The sequence below is a fragment of the Myotis nattereri genome, assembly GCF_964212035.1.
Source record: "Myotis nattereri genome assembly, chromosome: 12".
Lineage (NCBI taxonomy): Eukaryota > Metazoa > Chordata > Mammalia > Chiroptera > Vespertilionidae > Myotis > Myotis nattereri.
In genome coordinates, this window is record NC_138087.1 from 53,746,395 (window position 1) to 53,766,761 (window position 20,367).

General features: G+C 37.9%; 1 protein-coding gene across 1 annotated transcript in view; it reads left to right on the plus strand.

Annotated features, from left to right (window-relative positions):
• UNC13B (unc-13 homolog B) overlaps positions 1-20,367 on the plus strand; it is a 148,676-nt gene that overhangs the window by 25,418 nt on the left and 102,891 nt on the right. The window contains exons 2-6 of the mRNA XM_081103660.1: positions 4,762-4,791; positions 7,627-7,726; positions 9,260-9,377; positions 10,616-10,739; positions 16,263-16,336. Of these exons, the coding sequence (XP_080959786.1) occupies positions 4,762-4,791; positions 7,627-7,726; positions 9,260-9,377; positions 10,616-10,739; positions 16,263-16,336 (446 nt within the window). The remainder of the gene's footprint in view (positions 1-4,761; positions 4,792-7,626; positions 7,727-9,259; positions 9,378-10,615; positions 10,740-16,262; positions 16,337-20,367) is intronic.

Sequence of the window (20,367 nt, forward strand, 5' to 3'; positions counted from 1 at the left end):
GGGAGGAGAGAGAGAGAGAGAGAGAGAGAGAGAGAGAGAGAGAGACAGACAGACAGACATTGATTGGTTGCCTCCTGAAGAGGTCCCAACAGGGCTGGGGATCGAGCCTGCCCTTGACCGGAATCGAATCTGGGACCCTATGCTGCTCTAAAAAGGAGTTCCTTCCTTTTTAGAGCAGCATAGTATTCCATCGTGTAGATGTACCACAGTTTTCTAATCCATTCATCTACTGATGGGCACTTAGGCTGTTTCCAGATCTTAGCTATGGTGAATTGTGCTGCTATGAACATAGGGGTGCATATATCCTTTCTGATTGGTGTTTCTGGTTTCTTGGGATATATTCCTAGAAGTGGGATCACAGGGTCAAATGGGAGTTCCATTTTCAGTTTTTTGAGGAAACTCCATACTGTCTTCCATAGTGGCTTCAGTCCGTGGGCTGAAGCTCGATTCACTGAGCCAAACCATCTAGGGCCTCCTTTGTTTTTATTTTATTTTATTTTATTATTATTATTTTTTAATTTATTGCTTAAAGTATTACAAAGGGTATTACATATGTGTCCATTTTATCCCCCCGCCCTAGACAGTCCCCTAGCCTCCCCTATCCCCCAATGTCTTATGTCCACTGGTTATGCTTATATGCATGCATACAAGTCCTTTAGTTGATCTCTTACCCCCCTACCTCCTGCCCCCCAACCCTCCCTGGCCTTCCCGCTGCAGTTTGACAATCTGTTTGAGGCAGCTCTGCCTCTGTATCTATTATTGTTCAAAAGTTTATAATGGTCTCTATTATCCATGAATGAGTGAAATCATGTGGTATTTTTCCTTCATTGACTGGCTTATTTCACTTAGCATAATGCTCTCCAGTTCCATCCATGACGTTGCAAATGGTAAGAGTTCCTTCCTTTTTAGAGCAGCATAGTATTCCATCGTGTAGATGTACCACAGTTTTCTAATCCATTCATCTACTGATGGGCACTTAGGCTGTTTCCAGATCTTAGCTATGGTGAATTGTGCTGCTATGAACATAGGGGTGCATATATCCTTTCTGATTGGTGTTTCTGGTTTCTTGGGATATATTCCTAGAAGTGGGATCACAGGGTCAAATGGGAGTTCCATTTTCAGTTTTTTGAGGAAACTCCATACTGTCTTCCATAGTGGCTGCACCAGTCTGCATTCCCACCAGCAGTGCACAAGTGTTCCTTTTTCTCCACATCCTCTCCAGCACTTGTCGTTTGTTGATTTGTTGATGATAGCCAGTCTGACAGGTGTGAGATGGTACCTCATTGTTGTTTTGTTTTGCATCTCTCGGATGATTAGTGACTTTGAGCATGTTTTCATATGTCTCTTGGCTTTCTGAATGTCCTCTTTTGAAAGGTGTCTATTTAGGTCCTTTGCCCATTTTTTGATTGGATTGTTTATCTTCCTTTTGTTGAGTTGTATGAGTTCCCTATAAATTTTGGAGATTAGGCCCTTATCAGATATGTCATTGGCAAATATGTTTTCCCACACAGTGGGTTTTCTCGTTGTTTTGTTGATGGTTTCTTTTGCTGTGCAGAAGCTTTTTATTTTGATGTAGTCCCATTTGTTCATTTTCTCTTTAGTTTCAAGTGCCCTAGGAGCTGTATCAGTGAAGAAATTGCTTCGGCATATGTCTGAGATTTTGTTGCCTTTGAATTCTTCTAGAATTTTTATGGTTTCCTGTCGTACATTTAAGTCCTTTATCCATTTTGAGTTTATTTTTGTGTATGGTGTAAGTTGGTGGTCTAGTTTCATTTTCTTGCATATATCTGTCCAATTTTCCCAACACCATTTATTGAAGAGACTATCTTGGCTCCATTGTATGTTCTTGTAGGGCCTCCTTTGTTTTTAAAAAAGGTAAGTCATCTTTTTCTTAAGAGCCAGATTTCATTTTCCCTCATAAAAATGAAGAGCTAAAACATGTGTAAAAAAATTTTAAAGCCTAAATGTGTGATATAAGGGAGGATGATTTATATAACACTTAAAACATGATGAGATTTTAGGAAATCATTAAAAATGATCTACCTTTTTGCCATTTTGATAACAATATTAATAACCATCATCCTTAATGATTATTAAAATGATAGTTATAAAGACTGAATAAACATTGGAAAATATTTGCTGTTACTTTGAGAGGAAAATGATTTTTCATGTTCTATTTTCTTCTTAAATTGAGTGTTTAACTTTTATAGTTACTCATAATGGAGGGGGAAGGAATAAGGACATCTTGCTAGCCAGTCAGAACAGCTGAGTCAGCTCCTGTGATCATTTAGCTAACAGATGCCACAGTTAGTGCATCTTTATGTTGAAATATTTGACAAATTAATAATTACAAATATATATTTAAAAACATATACTATGCTAGATTAAAAACAGGGCAGTGGGATTATATATGATTCCCATCATTTAAAATGTTAACTTTTAAAGAAAAAAGGAAATGGTGGTTATTATATGTAAGAGGTAATGCACTTTAATCCTAGATTCTGAAGCAGGAGGGTTGCAAACAAGGGAACTATTCCCAAAGGCTTCAGAAATTGTTTCATGAGTAGGACAGGCTAGAACAAGGCAGGTTAGTTATTCCCTGTCCCTGAGGAACCAGGTCACTGGATGCAGAGCCAGGGTGAATAGGATTATTTCCTGTAATCTCAAGGGTGCCAGTTGTAGATTTGATTCTTCAGCAAGGTCAGAGAAACTCAAGAGCTGAAGTTACAGCTTTTTTTTTGAGGGTAGGCACAGTGTATCAATCTCTTATTTTTACTTTAAAAAATATTATTAATATTATTGATTTTAGAGAGGAAGAGAGGGAGAGAGAGATAGAAACACCAATGATGCCCAAGTGGCTAGGATAGTGGATAGAACATTGACCTGTGGACTGAAGGGTCCTGGGTTCGATTCTGGCCAAGGGCACATGCCTGGGTTGCGGGCTCAATCCCCAGTAGGGGGCATGCAGGAGGCAGCCTATCAGTGATTCTCATCTTTGATGTTTCTATATCTCTCTCCCTCTCTCTCTGAAATCAATAAAAATATCTTAAAACAAAAAAAGAAACATCAATGGTTAGAATCATCAATTGGCTGTTTCCTGCACGCCCCCTACTGGGGGTTGAACATGCAACCCAGGCATGTGCCCTGACCGGGAATTGAACCGTGATCTTCTTGTTCATGCATGAGTTGATGTTCAACCACTGAGCAACACTGGCCTGGCTTCAGTTTCTTTTAATCTATAATAATAAAAGCGTAATATGGTATTTAGACTGGACAGCCGAACAACCTTGTGGATATCATTCTGGACGTCGGGCCAAGGCAGAGGCGGTTAGGAGTGATCAGGCAGGCAGGTGAGTGGTTAGGGACAATCAGGCAGGCAGAGGGGTTAGGGGCGATCAGGCAGGCAGGCGACTGGTGAAATCAGTTAATACTGATCGCTGCCTACAACAAATAATCAATTTGAACCATGCTTTGATCGTAAAATAACCAGAATGGGCCAGAAGACATGGCAAAGTAATTTTGCTTCATGATAATGCACCATCACGCACTTCAAAACCAGAAGCATCGATCAGACCCTCAAACCTCGAGGGAAGCCCTAGCCGGCGTGGCTCAGTGGATAGAGTGTTGGCTTGCGGATTGAAGGGTCCCAGGTTCGATTCCGGCCAAGGGCACATGCCTGGGTTGCAGGTTCAATCCCTAGTGGGGGTGTGCAGGAGGCAGCCGATCCATGATTGTCTCTCATCATTGATGTTTGTCTCTCTCTCCTTCTCCCTTCCTCTCTGAAACCAATAAAGAAATAAAAACACACACACCCAAAAACGACAAAAAACCCTCGAGGGAAGGTAGGGGAGGGTGGGGGTAAGGGGAAGAGATCAACCAAAGGACTTGTATGCATGCATATAAGCCTAACCAAGGGACACGGGGGGGGGGGGGGAGTTGAGGGGGTAATGGGAGGATAAGGACACATATGTAATACCTTAATCAATAAAGAAAAAAATGATTAAAAAATAAAATAAAAATAAAGACACGTTCAAAGATCTTGCCTGGGAAGTATTAGCCCACCCGCCGTATTCACCAGACCTTGCTCCTTTATATTACCACTTGTTCCAATTAATGGCACACGCACTTTCTGAGCAGCACTTCAAAACATACGAAGAAGTGGAAAATTGGGTCTCTGAATGGTTTGCCTCAAAACAAGAAAAGTTCTATTGGGACGTTAACCCACAAATTACCTGAAAGATGGGGGAAATGTGTAGCTAGCGATGGACATTACTTTGAATAAAGCACTTTTGATGTTTCTCTTGAAATTATCGTGTTTTCTTTGATTACAAAATCTGTATTATTAACCAGTACACCTGGTATGTGGAATCTAATGAACAAAATAAACTGTTGAACAAAATAGATCCAGAGACATAGAAGCTTAGAACAGACTGTTGAATCTCAGAGGGAAGGTGGAGGTGGGTGGGATGGTGGAAGAGATCAACCAAAGAAATTGTATGCATATATGCATACCCCATGGACTTAGACAGTAGGGTGGTGGAGGCCTGGGGTGGAGGGGTAGGGGTAGGCTATAAGGGGTCAATGGGAAAAAAATGGGGACATATGTAATACTTTCAATAAAAAAGATTTTAAAAAATTGACTTTAAAGAAAAATCTAGTCCTAACTCTAACAATGCTTGGCTTAATAGGTGCTCAGGAAATGTTGGTTAGATAAATTAATTGGTGACATTTTTTCATGATGCCTTTTTTTTTCTTTTGCAGTTAAAAGAGCCAAATTCCAGGGTTCACCAGGTAAGATCCATCTTTACTTACTATGTTCCCTCATACATTCTGTGATTTAAAAGCAATCTTTTAAAAATTAATTTTATTGTATTCATTTATTAAATTAAACATACTAAATTCATTAAAACATTAATTAAAAAATCGGTATGGGGAGATGTTGGTCAAGGGGGTACAGAGTTTTAGTTAAGCAAGATGAAAAATTTCTGGAGATCTAATGTACAGCAATGTGTATATAGTTGACAAGTGTTGTATACTTGTAGTTTTCTTTCTTTTTTTAAAAAAATGTTTTGATTGATTTTTAGAGGGAGAGGAAGGGGAGAGGGATAGAGAGATAGAAACATCTATGAGAGAGAAACATCATCAATTGGCTGCCTCCTGCATGCCCCCTACTGGGATTAAGCCTGCCTGCAACCTGTGCATGTGCCCTGACTCGGACCGAACAAGGGATATCTTGGTTTATGGGTTGATGCTCAACCACTGAGCCACACTGGTAGGCTATACTTGTAATTTTTTAAGAGGGAAGATCTTAAGTGTTTTCAACACACATACTCCCTCTCTCATTCATTCAAAATGGTAACTATAAGAGGTAGTGATGAATATGTTGATTTGCTTGATTGTGGTGATTATTTCACAGTGTATCTTATATCAAATAATCAGGTTGTATCCCTTAAAATATACAGTTTTAAATTGTCAATTACACCTCAGAAAAGCTGGGGAGAAAAACAGTGCTGTTGCAAAACTTTAAAGAAATCAGAATCTATATATCTATCTAGCAAAAAGTTAAAGTCCCCTTACTTCTTGACCAACTCAATTATACTTTCTGAAGTAACTATTTAGAGGTTTTTATATATCGTTCAGACTTTTTTTCTGTGTATGTGTATGTACACTACTGGATTAGCTATACATATCTTTGTGCAACCTAGTTTTTTCCCAGCACATCATGAAAATCTTTTCTTATGTGTGTGTATATCTGGTTCTTTTTTAAAAAAAATGTACAGAATTTTGTTGTAGATTTGTACCCTAGATACTTGATTGAATATTTAGGTTGTTTCTAATTTCTTGCTATTTTAAGAAGTAAATGTTCTTGTGGATTTATCATTGCCTACTTTTACAAATGTAAATGTACACTAGAGTCCAGAAATAGAATTGCTGAGCCAACAGTATGTATTTTAGAGAAATTTGGTAGATGCTGCCACATTAACCTTCTGAAAGTTTTTGCTAGATTATACTAACCTACACAGTGTGTGAGGGTTTATTTTCCCAAATCCTTATCAACATGAAATAATATGAAACTCTTTAATCTTTGTCCATCTGAAGGTAAAAATAGTATCTCCTTATTTTTATACACATTTCCTTAATTGTAAATGTCAAGTTACTCTGATTACTGCTGGGGAAGGAAAGAGCTCTAGAAATAACTAGAAAAAAATGAACATGATTGGGAACCCAGGGAAATCTGAAAAACCAAGCAAAACCTTGAGTGCAACAGGAACTAAAGCAGGTTCTGAGCTTTCTACTCTCTCCACTGGTTTTGGATTAAGAATTTTTTTTTTTTTAAGTACGAATCTGTTCTAGCTGGCTTTCTATGCTTGCATACAGCCCATGATGGCTTTCTCCAGTGGAGTGTGTGTGCTACTCATTCAAGCTTTATAACCTACCTGAAGCTACCATTGTTTCTTTGTTTTCCCTACTTAACAATATTTTGAGAAGGAATCATATTGGTCGCACCTTTTGGCCATCCCATAGACTGGATGCTCTTGAGTGGCATCTGCCCCTGATCTAATTAGCTACGGTGGGATATGGGGAGTGGAGTACAAAATCATATGATATGAAACATAGCTCAGTAGTCTACTGCACTGGGACACTGGATATGGATGGGAATTATATATAAAATACATAATTTTTAATGATACTTAAGAGAAAGATTTACCTTCTGCTAGAAGTGCATGACAGGGACCATTTTCTCACATCTCTAGCATTAGGTAATCATTTTAAGCCGTCTTTGCCAGTTTGATGAGTCAAAGATAACTTTCTTCCTTTTTCATTTTATAAAATTATGGTGAACTTGTTTATATGAAAAAACTCTCAATTCAGTGCCCTCATCATGGCTGATGTGAAGGTGGTAGGGTGAGAATAGAATGCGCTGTGTTAAGCAGTAGGTCAGATCTCTGAGTTTTGAAGTTCAGGCTACCTACCTTTATTTAATACTCAACTTATATTCTCAGTTAGAGAATTTCCTTTTCCCAACTCTGTAATAATGTTTCTGATAATTGAATAGATCAAGCTTGAAATTCATTTCCTTTATGAGGGATAATCCTGAATTCTTATCCCTTTCAACAGCTAGAGTGTACCCTTTCCTTTTCTACAATCCTTTATTACTTTTTCTCTTAATGGCACTTTTATTTTCTACATTTAAAGTTATATATCTTTCCTATTAGATGAATTATATTAGTTTTTTCAAGCTGCAGGTATGCTATAAAATTAAATTAGTTGGTTATGTTAACATTTTTATAGATTAAATGAAATAGAATAGTGAACATCAATGTACCATCTCATATTTTATGAAGCTTTGTTCTAGTTTATATGTGTTTGTGTGTCTCCTGGGTCAAATACATTTCTTAAATTTGCAAAACACTTACCGGTTATGCTTTTGAAGGTAACATGTGTTTTATATATTTTTTGCGACGCTACTATGTTTTGAATGATGCTACTTTGTACAATATGTTTCCATTTCTTCTATATGTGATGCTTTACTTTGGATATTATTTATTTCCAAAGGCTGTGTGAGATTGGGTAACAGTCTGAGCACTAAGTATTACATCTTCATTTTGCGTTTTTTTTTCAAAGATAAATTTAACACATATGTGACCCTGAAAGTGCAGAATGTGAAGAGCACAACTGTAGCAGTGCGTGGTGATCAACCTTCCTGGGAACAAGATTTTATGTTGTAAGTACTTTGCAGCAGCAGCGTACCTACAATATTTGATTACCTTTTCAAGGTAATTACATTGGATTAAACAATTGCAGGCCCAAGATTTTGTGTATAGGTAAGGTTTATAAAATATGTTAAATATTTAAAAACATTTAAATGTATTAGCATATGTTAAATATTCTTTTTGAAAACTACAGAGTTACAGGAACAATTGAGGTATGTGGAAGGTGAAGTATGTCTGCAGTTTTGTTCTCTTGTGGATTCGTAATCTATTCTTAGAGACGAATTATGAATGTGAGTCAACTCCTGATAGTTTGGAAGTTTTTAGAGACAGGAACTGGGTCCTAGATTACGTCTTCCTCAAAGAACCAAGTCATATGTATGTGCTCAGGAAACATTAAGTAAATGAACAAATAAGCTCATTATTACATTCTATATTCTATTGTATTTATGCAAAGGGGAAATTTTTCTTTGCGTCACTTATTTTCACCACATTTGATTTGAATTCTATGGCTATAATACCATATCCCAAAATTTTGAATCTGAGAACATTTATCTTACTAGTACAGCAGGGAAGCCGAGCTTTTCTCTAACGTGTTAACTTGAAATTTCTGCATGTGATAAGTAGATGTTGTTTTCCTGAGAATACCTTTTTGCTTTTTCTGCTGGAATTGGCCTTTTCTCATCTTTCTTGCATTTCTTCTCAAATAAGCTTGTGTTTCAACAAGAGCTTTCTGGAGAATGTTTTTAGCATTAACATAAGTGTTTGCTTGTTCCACTGTAAGGCTATAGTTAAGTTTGAGTTAGCCCTTCCAACCTGATATTCCTCCAATACATGACATTGCTTTTGCTTATTGGTTATTTGGCTCTTTCCAGAATCATTTCGTTTAAAAAAATTCTTAGTTATTATTATAGGAAAATCATCATCATTTATCATTATCCTGTGATAATCATTTTGTTAATAAGTGGCAGTGCCTACTTTAACTGATAATGTCTAATGAGGGGCTGTGTGGTATGAACTGGCACACTAGTGTCCCTCACTTGTCCCTGACCATGTGTTCCCATCAAACTTAGATGTTCTCAGGGATGTTTTTTCTTCTGCTTACAACCCATTTAATAAATCTTGTGAAGAAGCCTTGTTTTTTCTACAAGTTTCCTGTATACAATCCATAGATATAAGTTGTGGGCAGTGTTAGTATTAACAAGAAAACATATAAGACTATTGCCTAAGGGTGGATGAAGAGTGTGTGCAGGCAGCCTTTGTAGTAATGCCCACATTGCTTGGTTTCACTTTTTTTTAAAAAAAATGAAACTGTTAATCTAATCATAATTGTAGCTCCAAAGGAGAGGGGACAGACTAACAAAGGCATTTTTCTATAGATACCTTACATAGGTTTCTAGGAATCTAAACAATGGGTGCAGCATTCTGGGGCATTTTGATTTTTCTTGACAAAATCCTGGTAATAAAATATTCAAGGTAAACAGGAAATGTAGCTGTTTCCTTCATATTATCTGGCTTTATTTAAAGGATTTTTTTCTTTCTTTTAGTGAGATTAGTCGCCTGGACCTGGGTCTAAGTGTGGAGGTATGGAACAAAGGACTGATTTGGGACACCATGGTGGGTACCGTGTGGATTGCACTGAAGACAATTCGACAGTCAAATGAGGTCAGTCATTGCATTGCCCACTTATAAGTATGGTTCTAGCCTTAGTTCTCCCCACTCAATCTCCATTCAACTAATATTCATCCATACATCTCAGATTGCTCTGCCCCCTTGCATGCAACCAGCTTATTCCTCACCTCACCTAGAGGTTTAGGGGATTTTATTTCGGTCTGGTCTTTCCTCTGCCTTGTGACCGCATTCAAAAGTGCTAGAACACCTCTTTAAACGTACCAGGTGGACAGCCCTTCTGAGTAGTGTGTGTGTGTGTGTGTGTGTGTGTGTGTGTGTGTGTGTGTGTGTGTGAGAGAGAGAGAGAGAGAGAGAGAGAGAGAGAGAGAGAGAGAGAACAGATAGAGAGGAGAGATAGAGAGAGAGAGAGGAGAGATATCAGGAGGGTAAAGGAGGGAAGGGAGAGACTGTGTGTGATTGATTTAGGGCACCTGTGGTTTTTACCTTTCCCACTAAGATACCTTCCTGAGAGGAGTCCATTGAACTTCCTCAGCCATCTGGATGGGTTTTGTTCTCTACTTTGGATCCTATTTTCTGCTTTTTTTCTTTGGGTCACTAATCCCCGGGGACTGGTTTCAGTCTTCCTTCTACATGTAACCCTAACAGGGTTTGAGGAACTACCAGTTTTGGCAATTGGCATTCACAGTGTCTCTGTACATTATTTTCAAGACTGAACTCCCATTCCACTTCCCCAGGTTAGAATTCAGCATAATTTCTCCATACACACTCACTTTGAATGTGGATAGAATCTATAGTATTCCTATATATCTTTTACATGGACTGGGAGTTTTCTCTGGGAGTGGGGGTGATGAAAATGTGACCCTCCTTCCGGAATTTCTTTTAGTTCTGGTTAAACTTGTACTCCCCCAGCAATGGGCAGTTCATTTTCATTGTGGCCCCAGTTCAAGTCTACTTAACTAGCAATGTTAGTAGCTCTTTACTGACTAGAAATAGAAACACATGAAGTGACACAGTCATTAAGAATGACACAGATTAAATATTGATCCATGGAGATGCTTGTTTTTTCGGTTTGGTACTCCGGAAATTCTTTCCTCAGTGGGCTTGCAGAGAGCAGGAAAGGTAGGTGGTGATAGTGGTGTGTTTGCCTTATCAGGAAGTGAGTGGCCCTCAGAAGCTCTCCAACAAGGAAATTCAGAGAAAAACACTTGGCTCTTAAACCAAGAGGGAAATCATGAAAAAGTAAAGTTTAATCTTAGATCTCTGTTTTCTAGGAAGGGCCCGGGGAGTGGTCCACATTGGAGGCAGAGACATTAATGAAAGATGATGAGATCTGTGGAACTAAAAACCCAACTCCTCATAAAATTTTGCTTGATACAAGATTTGAGTTGCCTTTTGGTGAGTCTGTTTGATTAGATTTTAATGTCATTTAATACTTTTTACCATATTGTTTCAAATTGTTTGCTATTTGTTTTATTCCTGTGTCTTTTGTCTTATCAGCCATCTTTTTTGAGGGCATTCTTGTCTTCCTCTCTATTTCCTATAATGCCTATCCCAGGGATGATGCAAAGTTGATGCTAGAATGGTGCTAATTAAAGAATCTATACTAAAAGCATTCTCGCCGAAGCTGATTTGGCTCAGTGGATAGAGCGTCGGCCTGTGGACTGAAAGGTCCCAGGTTTGATTCTGGTAAAGGGCATGTACCTTGGTTGCGGGCACATCCCCAGTAGGAGATGTGCAGGAGGCAGCTGATCGATGTTTCTAACTCTCTATCTCTCTCCCTTCCTCTCTGTAAAAAATCAATAAAATATATTAAAAAAAAATAAAAGCATTCTCTTTAAGTATTTACTTTTTTATGACTGTTTAGTATGATTTATGAAATACCTGCGTGTTAGAGAACATCAATAATTTATTCTTGTGATAACATTTTAACATTTATTGTCTTGAAGTTAATGTATAACTTATAATCTGTTCATTTTAACAATGACGTAGCACTTAATAAGTAGAATAGTAATTTAAAAGGAAATTTTTTAAACAATCACAAAAAATACATTCCCTGGCAGAAATTCAAATAGTATGGAAATGTACATGAATAAAAGTTGTTTCTCTTCCCACCTCCTTTGCATTCTATTTTCAGTGGTTAAAGAAATTAACCACTATTAATTTTTGTGTGTCTTGGTTTAGGAATAAGAAATTTCTTTTGCAGAAATTTATTTTGACAAAATTTGAATCATATGTATATATTACATATAGTGATTCAGTTGTGTGCCGCATAATGACATTTCAGTCAATGACGGGCCACCTATATGATGGTGGTATGCCATAAGCCTAGGTGTATAGTAGGTTATATCATCTAGGTTTGTGTAAGTACACTCTATGATGCTTGCACAATGATGTAATTGCCTACTGATGCATTTCTCAGAACATACCTTGTTATTAAACCGCACATAACTGCATAAAGTGTTGTATGAACTACAAAAGCACATTATCTTGGACATTGTTCCATGTTATACTTAAGGTCTATCTTGCTGGTCTGAACAGATAGATGCCTATATGGTAAATGATCTAAGCAACGTTTTATTAATTGGTGTGTAGGTTTATTTTTTTTTAATATATTTTATGGATTTTTTTACAGAGAGGAAGGGAGAGAGAGAGAGAGTTAGAAACATCGATGAGAGAAACATCGATCAGCTGCCTCCTGCACATCTCCTACTGGGGATGTGCCCGCAACCCAGGTACATGCCCCTGACCAGAATTGAACCTGGGACCCCTCAGTCCGCAGGCCGACGCTCTATCCACTGAGCCAAACCGGTTTCGGCGGGTTTTTTTTTTTAATATTACATACTGGTGTAATGAACAGCTTTGTATATCTGTGCCCATTTGTGAGTCTAGGAGAAAGTCCTTAAAGTAGAATTTAAAGAATGGGTCCAGGGGGTGGGAGTGGCCGGGAGAGGTCAATGGGGTGAAAAAGGAGATATATGTAATACTTTAAACAATAAAGAATTTAAATTAAAAAAATAAAACAAAATAAAGAATGGGTCAAACAATATATGCACCATTACTTTTCATAGTATTGCCAAGTTACTTGTCAGAAAGATTGTGCCATTTTATAGTCTTATCAGCTGTATCCAAGATGTCCCTTTTCTACACATCTTTGCTAACATTTTGTATTTCACAATCTTTAACCTTTTTCTGTGTAATTGGTTGATATGGTATCTTGTTTTAATTTAGTTTAATTTTAATTTTGACTGTTCACACTGAGCCAAAAGCTAGGGCCTGGACTTTTAAACCATAATATATTTAACCACTCCTCTTGTTGGGTATTTTGTTTGTTCAAAGTTTATACTATTATAAATTATACTGCAGTAAACATAATCACAGCTCTATATTTTTTTTCAAACTATTTTGAGGGGTAAGGCAGGAATACATGCACAGTGGTTTAAAAAGTTATCCAGTAAAAATTACTAAGCCTCCCTCACAAATAAATTCTTTTCCTTATAGGTTGTCATGATTAGTACTTTCTTGTGTATCTTTGCAGAGTTAGTCTTTGAATCTATAATCAAATATAGACTTAATCCCTTTTTAAAACACAAATAGTAGTATATTCGAACACATTTAGTGTCCCTGATGCTCTCCACTTAACAATGTATTTTAGAGCAGTGGTTCTCAACCTTGGCTGCACATTAGAATCACCTGGGAATCTTTTTAAAATCCTGATTTCTGGGCCTCATCCTCTGGAAATTCTGTTTCTTTGTTACTGACCCCACCCCATATGTTGTGGCCCCACCCCATAACAAAGAAATAAAGAAACAGAATTTCCGGAGGATGAGGCCCAGAAATCAGGATTTTAGAAAGATTCCCAGGTGATTCTAATGTGCAGCCAAGGTTGAGAACCACTGTCTTAGAGAGTCATTCTACATTATTCTACATCAGAACTTATAGACCTGCAGCATAGCAGCTCTTCCTGTCCTCTCACTTCTTTTGAACAATTACAGGGTACACCATTTTATGGATGAGGAAGTGCTACACAAACTAGGTAGTAGATTATTTGAAGGTTTTATGATAAAACTTTGAAATACTGCCACTAATTGCTGAAGAGCAGTTTGAGGGGAAGGAGGGGAAGTTTTAGGCAGGAAGATATATCTGTCTAAATGTCTCCAAAGTTTCTCTGATCCATATGTTGCCACATTGTTTCTCTTTCATGCTGTATATATCTGATGTTTATAAAAGGTGAGTTTTGTTTTGGGGTAAGTTGTAATAGTTAATCTTAAATATATAGAAATGAGTATATTCCATTATTAATTTTTCTTTTTTTATTGTGGTAAAATACATATAACATGAAATTAACGATCTTAACTATTTTAAGTGTACAGTTCAGTGATATTAATACATTCATAATGTCGTGAACCATCACCGTCATTCATATCCATAGCTTTTTTCATCTTGTAAAAATCAAACTCTGTACCCATTAAAAATAACTCCTATTCTCCTTACCCCTCAGGCCCTGGCAACCACCATTCTTTCTATGTCTATGATTTTTTACTATTCTAAGCATCTCAGATAAGTGGAATCATATAGTATTTGTCTTTTTGTAACTGGCATGTTTCTCAGCATGATATTCTCAAGGTTCATCCATGTTGCAACATATGTTCCTTCCTTGTTAAGACTGAATAATATTCCATTTAATATACATACTACATTTTGCTTATCCATTCATTCATTGGTGGACACGGGTTGCTTCCACCTTTTAGCTACTGTGAATAATGCTGCTATGAACGTGGGTGTGCAGAAATCTCTGAGATTCTGCTTTAATTTATTTTGAGTATATTATTACTCCAAGATGGAATTGCTGCATTATATGGTAATTCTATTTTTAATTTTTAAAATATTGCCATACTGTTTTTTCCTAGTGGCTGTTCCATTTTATAGTCCTACCAATAGTACGCAAGGGTTCTAGTTTCTCACATCCTCACCAACACTTGTTATTTTCTGTTTTTTTTGTGTGTGTGTTTTTTTTTATGGTAGCCATCCTAATTGGTGTGAAGTAGTATCTCATTGTAGTTTTGATTTGTATTTCCCTAATGATCAGTGTTGTTGAGTATATTTTCATGTGCTTATTCGCCATTTGTATATATTTGGAGAATCTATCAAGTCCTTCATTTTTTTTTTAATATATTTTATTGATTTTTTACAGAGAGGAAGGGAGAGAGATAGAGAGTTAGAAACATCGATGAGAGAGAATCATCGATCAGCTGCCTCCTGCACATCTCCCACTGGGGATATGCCCGCAACCCAGGTACATGCCCTTGACCGGAATCGAACCTGGGACCTCTCAGTCCGCAGGCCGACGCTCTATCCACTGAGCCAAACCGGTTTCAGCTAGTCCTTCATTTTTTAATTGGGTTTTTGTTTTGTTGTTGAGTTTTAAGAATTCTCTGTATATTTTGGGTATTAATCCCTTATCAGATATTTGATTTGCAGATATTTTCTCCCATTCTGTTGGTTGCCTTTTTATTCTATTGGTATTATCCTTTACTGCAGAAATTTTTTTATTGTCATAAAGTCCAATTTGTCTATATTTTCTTTAGTTGCCTGTGCCTTTGGTGTCCTATTCAGAAAATCATTGCCAAATACAATGTCATGCAGCTTTTGCCCTCTGCTTTTTTCTAGTAGTTTTATGGTTTTAGGTCTTGAATCATTTTGAGTTAATTTTTTTTATGGTGTTAGGTAAGGATCCAACTTCATTCTTTTGCATAAGATATTTAGTTTTCTCAGCAACATTTGTTGAAAAGACTCTTTTCCCCATTGAATGTATCCTTGTCAAAAAATCATTTGACCACATATATGAGGGTTTAATTCTTAACTCTCTATTCTATTGATCTATATATCTGTCTTTATGTCAGTATCACACTGTTTCCCCCCCCCACTTAAAATATTTGTATTAAGATATAATTGACATCTAACACTGTAAATTTAAGGTGTACAATGTATTGATTTGATACATTTATATATTGGAAAATGATTACCACCATCATAGCATTAGCTGATACCTCTATCATGTCACATAATATAGTACCACACTATTTTGATTACTATCTCTATATATAAAAGCCCAGCAACTGGAATGGCAGAACGACCGGTGGCTATGACGTGCACTGTGGCAGCCAAACCAGCCTGATCCGGGCCCTGATCGGCCCAACCCCTGCCCCGATTGGGGGCGGAGCTGGCCAGCCAACCACCTGCAGCCCCAACCCCTGGCTAGCCTGGCCTGATGGGCCCCCATTGGGGCAGGTAGGCCAGACCCCACCCTGCACAAATTTGTGCACCAGGCCTCTAGTAGCTTTATAGTAAATTTTGAAATTAGGAAATGTGAGTCCTCCAGCTTTATTCTTTCTTTTAACCCTTTGCGGTCCAATTTTATTTTTGGAATTCAAACAGTCTGGTCCAAATTAATTGACGGGATTGAATGTTGAAGTTATCTGTCTCACTAGACCTCAGCTCGACATTGGACCTGCTCTTAGCACCTGGTCTGTTGAGTCAGCCTCCACGTTGGACCGAAAAGGGTTAAAATTGTTTTGGCTATTTGGGATCTGTTGAGATTCCATATTAATTTTAGGATGTGGTTTCTATTTCTGTAAAAAACATATTGGGATTTGATAGTGATCACATTGAATCTGTAGATCATTTTGAGTAGTATTAACACATTAACAATATTAAGTCTTCTGGTCCAGTGGAAATAATAGAACATTATTTTGGTTTTTGTAAAGATTCAAAATAATGTTCATAGAAAGAATGAAGCCACCAGTAAAATTAGTCAATTGCTACCACCCTTCTAAGTTTGATTATCCGATCGAACAAAGCATTATTGACCCATGATTAAATTATTAACCTTATAATCTGGTTTCTTCTTTTTCATGGTAGATATCCCAGAGGAAGAAGCCAGATATTGGACCTACAAATTGGAGCAAATCAATGCCTTGGGTGCTGACAATGAGGTAGGGAAAGCCTTATTTGCAATATGGAGAGATAGAGAAAATCTTTTTAAAGAACACTTTATAGTTTTTCAGCAGAGGGACCTGTGAGTATGTTCAGGAATGAAAGACTTTAAACTGTGTTAAAGAAAAAGGCATCTCACCCTAACCGGTTTGGCTCAGTGGATAGAGCGTCAGCCTATGGACTCAAGGGTCCCAGGTTCGATTCCGGTCAAGGGCATGTACCTTGGTTGTGGGCACATCCCCAGTGGGGAGTGTGCAGGAGGCAGCTGATCGATGTTTCTCTCTCATCGATGTTTCTAACTCTCTATCCCTCTCCCTTCCTCTCTGTAAAAAAAAATCAATAAAATATATTTAAAAAAAAGAAAAAAGAAAAAAAAAAAAAGAACAAGGCATCTGGAAGATTGCCTGACATTTCATTAGAAGGATTTTTCTCCTACTTTTCCTATTCTTCTCAGTGTTGCCCAGAAGTGGCTGAATTGGCAGTAGTCTGGCTCTAGATTGCTGGGGAAGGAGCTTATACCAGAAAAACTGTCCTCTTGTTACACAGATGAACAAAGGCATTTCTTCTGCTAGTTCCCAGATTTTTGGATCTATATATCCTTGTTTGTTTGCCTTTTTAAAGGATGTTTAGACTATTGCATGCGTGGTGTCCTGCTGTACTAACTTATCTCCAGAAATGGGTCTGTTGCGCAGAAAAGAGCACAACTCAGTCTGGGCCATCAGGAATAGGGAATGCTCTTGATATTGTTGGTGGAGGGAAAAATAAGTTATTTTACTTTTGGAAAAGTACCACGTTTGCTACTCTGGTTTTGATTCCCGTTTTCCTGATGATTAGTGATGTTGAACATCTTTTCATATGTACGTTGGCCATCTGTATCTTCTGTGGAAAAATGCCCTTTCATGTCCTTTGCCCAGTTTTTGATTGGGTTATTTATTTATTTTGTTATTGAGTTGTTTGTGTTTTATATATTAACCCCTTATTGGATATATCATTTATGAAATCTTGATAATTACTGAATCTTGGAGGTAAGTGTAAAGGTTTCAGTTTGCTATGCTCATTTTTATGTCTGCTTAAAAATTTTATGTCGGTTTTATGCTGTGAAAACCATTAGGTGAAAGGCTGGTGGGATCACTTCATAATGGATGAAATAGGCTGATACCAGTTGAATCCACTATTGAAATTTAATATCACTAAAAGTGACATAAGACACCATCACCCCACCAAAAAGAAAAAAAAACACCCCCACACACACCATCAATATAAATTTCAATCTAATCCTCAAACTACTAGAAATAATTTCCAGTTTAAAGAAAGTAAGAGGGATAGAGGAACATGGTAAATAAAACCTTGGGATATAATCAGCCAAATCTAGAATGTACAGAATTCTACATAACAAATGAGAGAAGAAGAAACAACTGTAGAATTAAAATGATTTAAAAGACATAATAACCAAATATGTACAATTTGTTTGGATCATGAATTGAACAAATCAACTGTGACAAGATATCTTTGAGTCAATAAAGAAAATTTGAATTCTGAGTAAGGTAGGCCTTTGCTGGTTTGGCTCAATGGATAGAGCGTCAGCCCGTGGACTGAATAAATAAATAGATAAATATAAATAATAAATAAATAAATAAATAAATAAGTAAATAGTACCTGACTTCACCCTGGCTGGTGTGGCTCAGTTGGTTGAGCATTGTCACATGCACCAAAATCTGCTGGTTTGATTTCCGGTCAGTGCATATGCTTGGGTTGTAGGCTTGATCCCCACCCAGTAGGGGTTGTGCAGGAGGCAGCCCATTGATGTTTCTCTCTCTCCCCACTCCCTTCTCCTCTCTCTAAAATCAATAAAAACATATTACAAAAATAAAATAAATTGTACTTGACTTTTGGTCCTTCCTATCTACCTCTGATATTTGTATCATAGGTTATTGCTTGTATAGCATCCTATCTAATAATAGACAAACATGATAATTGACCGTACCTTCGCTACACCTCCCATCGGCTAACCAGCAAGATATGCAAATTAACTGTCAACAAAGATGGCGGTTAATTTGCATACATAGGCGCGAAGTGGCGGAGTGAAGCCTGAAGGTGGCTCTGGCCAGGGCAGCGAAGGCCTGAAGGCGGCTCCGGCCAGAGTGAAGGCCTGGGTCCTGGAGGAAAACCGGTGCCGGCAGCAAGGGAAGGGAAGGCCTATTGCATGTATCTTTTCATGCAACAGCCCTCTAGTTTTATATATAAAAGTATATTTTTATACAAAAAAACGTTTTGTATTTTGGATCCAACCACTTGAAAGGCCTTTCTCTACTGGCACTGCTATATAAACTATCATCAACTTTTGTCTGGATAATTGCAATCATTGGTCTATTTCCCTTTTTTTTCCCTACAGTTTATCTCACACAGTAGCCAGAGTGACTTTTTATTTTTTTTAAATATGTTTTAAAAAAATACATGTTATTGATTTTTTTACAGAGAGGAAGGGAGAGGTATAGAGAGTTAGAAACATCCATGAGAGAGAAATATCGATCAGCTGCCTCCTGCACAACCCCTACTGGTGACGTGCCTGCAACCAAGGTACATGCCCTTGACCGGAATTGGACCTGGGACCCTTCAGTCCACAGGCTGACACTCTATCCACTGAGCCAAACCAGTTAGGGCTTTAAATATGTTTTTATTGATTTTTTTTAGAGAGAGAGGAAGGGAGAGGAAAAGAGATAAACACATTGATGAGAGAGAAACATAGTTCGGCTGCTCCTGCACACCCCTTACTGGGGATCAAGCCTGGAGCCTGGGCACCGGGAATGGAACTGGTGACCTCTTGGTACATTGGTCAATGCTCTACCAACTGAGACACACCTAATGGGTCAGAGTGATTTTTTAAACGTTTATTGGTTTTTTGAGAGAGAGAGGGAAGGAGGGAAGGAGGGAGGAGGGGAGAGAGAGACACACACAAGAGAGAGACAGAGATAGAGAGAGAGAAACATTGATTTGTTGTTCTACTTATTTATGCAGTCATTGGTTGATTCTTGTATGTGCCTGGCTGGAGATTGAATCCACAACCTTGGCAAATCAGGACTGTACTCTCACCAACTGAGTTAGCTGGGCAGGGCCAGAGTGATTTTTAAAGTGTAATCAAGTCACATCTCTCTTGTGTTTAAAACTCTAATTGGCCTCCCAATACACTAGAATAAAATCTAACTCCTTACCATGGTTTACATACTCTACCTCCCCATTGCCTGGAACAAGGCTTTACACATAATAAGCACTCAGAAATATCTGTTAAATGAGTGGCACATTTATCGGCAATGTTAGGAAAGCTCTGTATTGCCCAGTATTTCACAGCTTATGAATAAGTGGCAGAGTCAGGATGAAAACTCCAGGTTATTTGCAAGTTGCTGGACCACGTTGTTTTCCCAATCTTCCAATGGGATCTGCACCAAACTATTCTGTCTTCCAAACTATGTACCTGTGTTAAAGTGTTTATGTCTTTTTCTTTTTTGTTTTGCCTTTTCAAATCCTGCCCATCCTCAAGACTTAAATTTAATTAAAAATTTTAGAGAAAAATTTTTATGGCTTCAGTACTCTGTATTTGCTTTTTGTTTTTGTTAATTTTAACCCAATTCTCTTTCTCTTTCCCTCTCTCCCTCCCTCCCTCCCTCCCTCCCTCCCTCCCTTCCTTCCTTCCTTCTTTCCTTGAGAGAGTGGAAGGAAGGGAGGGAGGGAGAGAGAGAGAGAGAGAGAGAGAGAGAGAGAGAGAGAGAGAGAGGGAGAGAGGAGAGAGAGAGAGAGAAAGAGAGAGAAATTGATGTGAAAGAGACACATCAATTGGTTGCCTTCCCCAGTTGGTTGCCTTCCCCACATGTCCAGACCAGGACCAGGACTAGGGATCAAACCTACAACCCAGGTATGTGCCCTTGACCAGAAATTGAACCCATGATCCTTTGATGCTCAGGCCAATGCTCTAACCATTTAGAAACACCAGCCAGGGCACTCTGTATTTGTTTTTTTGGTGGTAAATGGTGGTGGA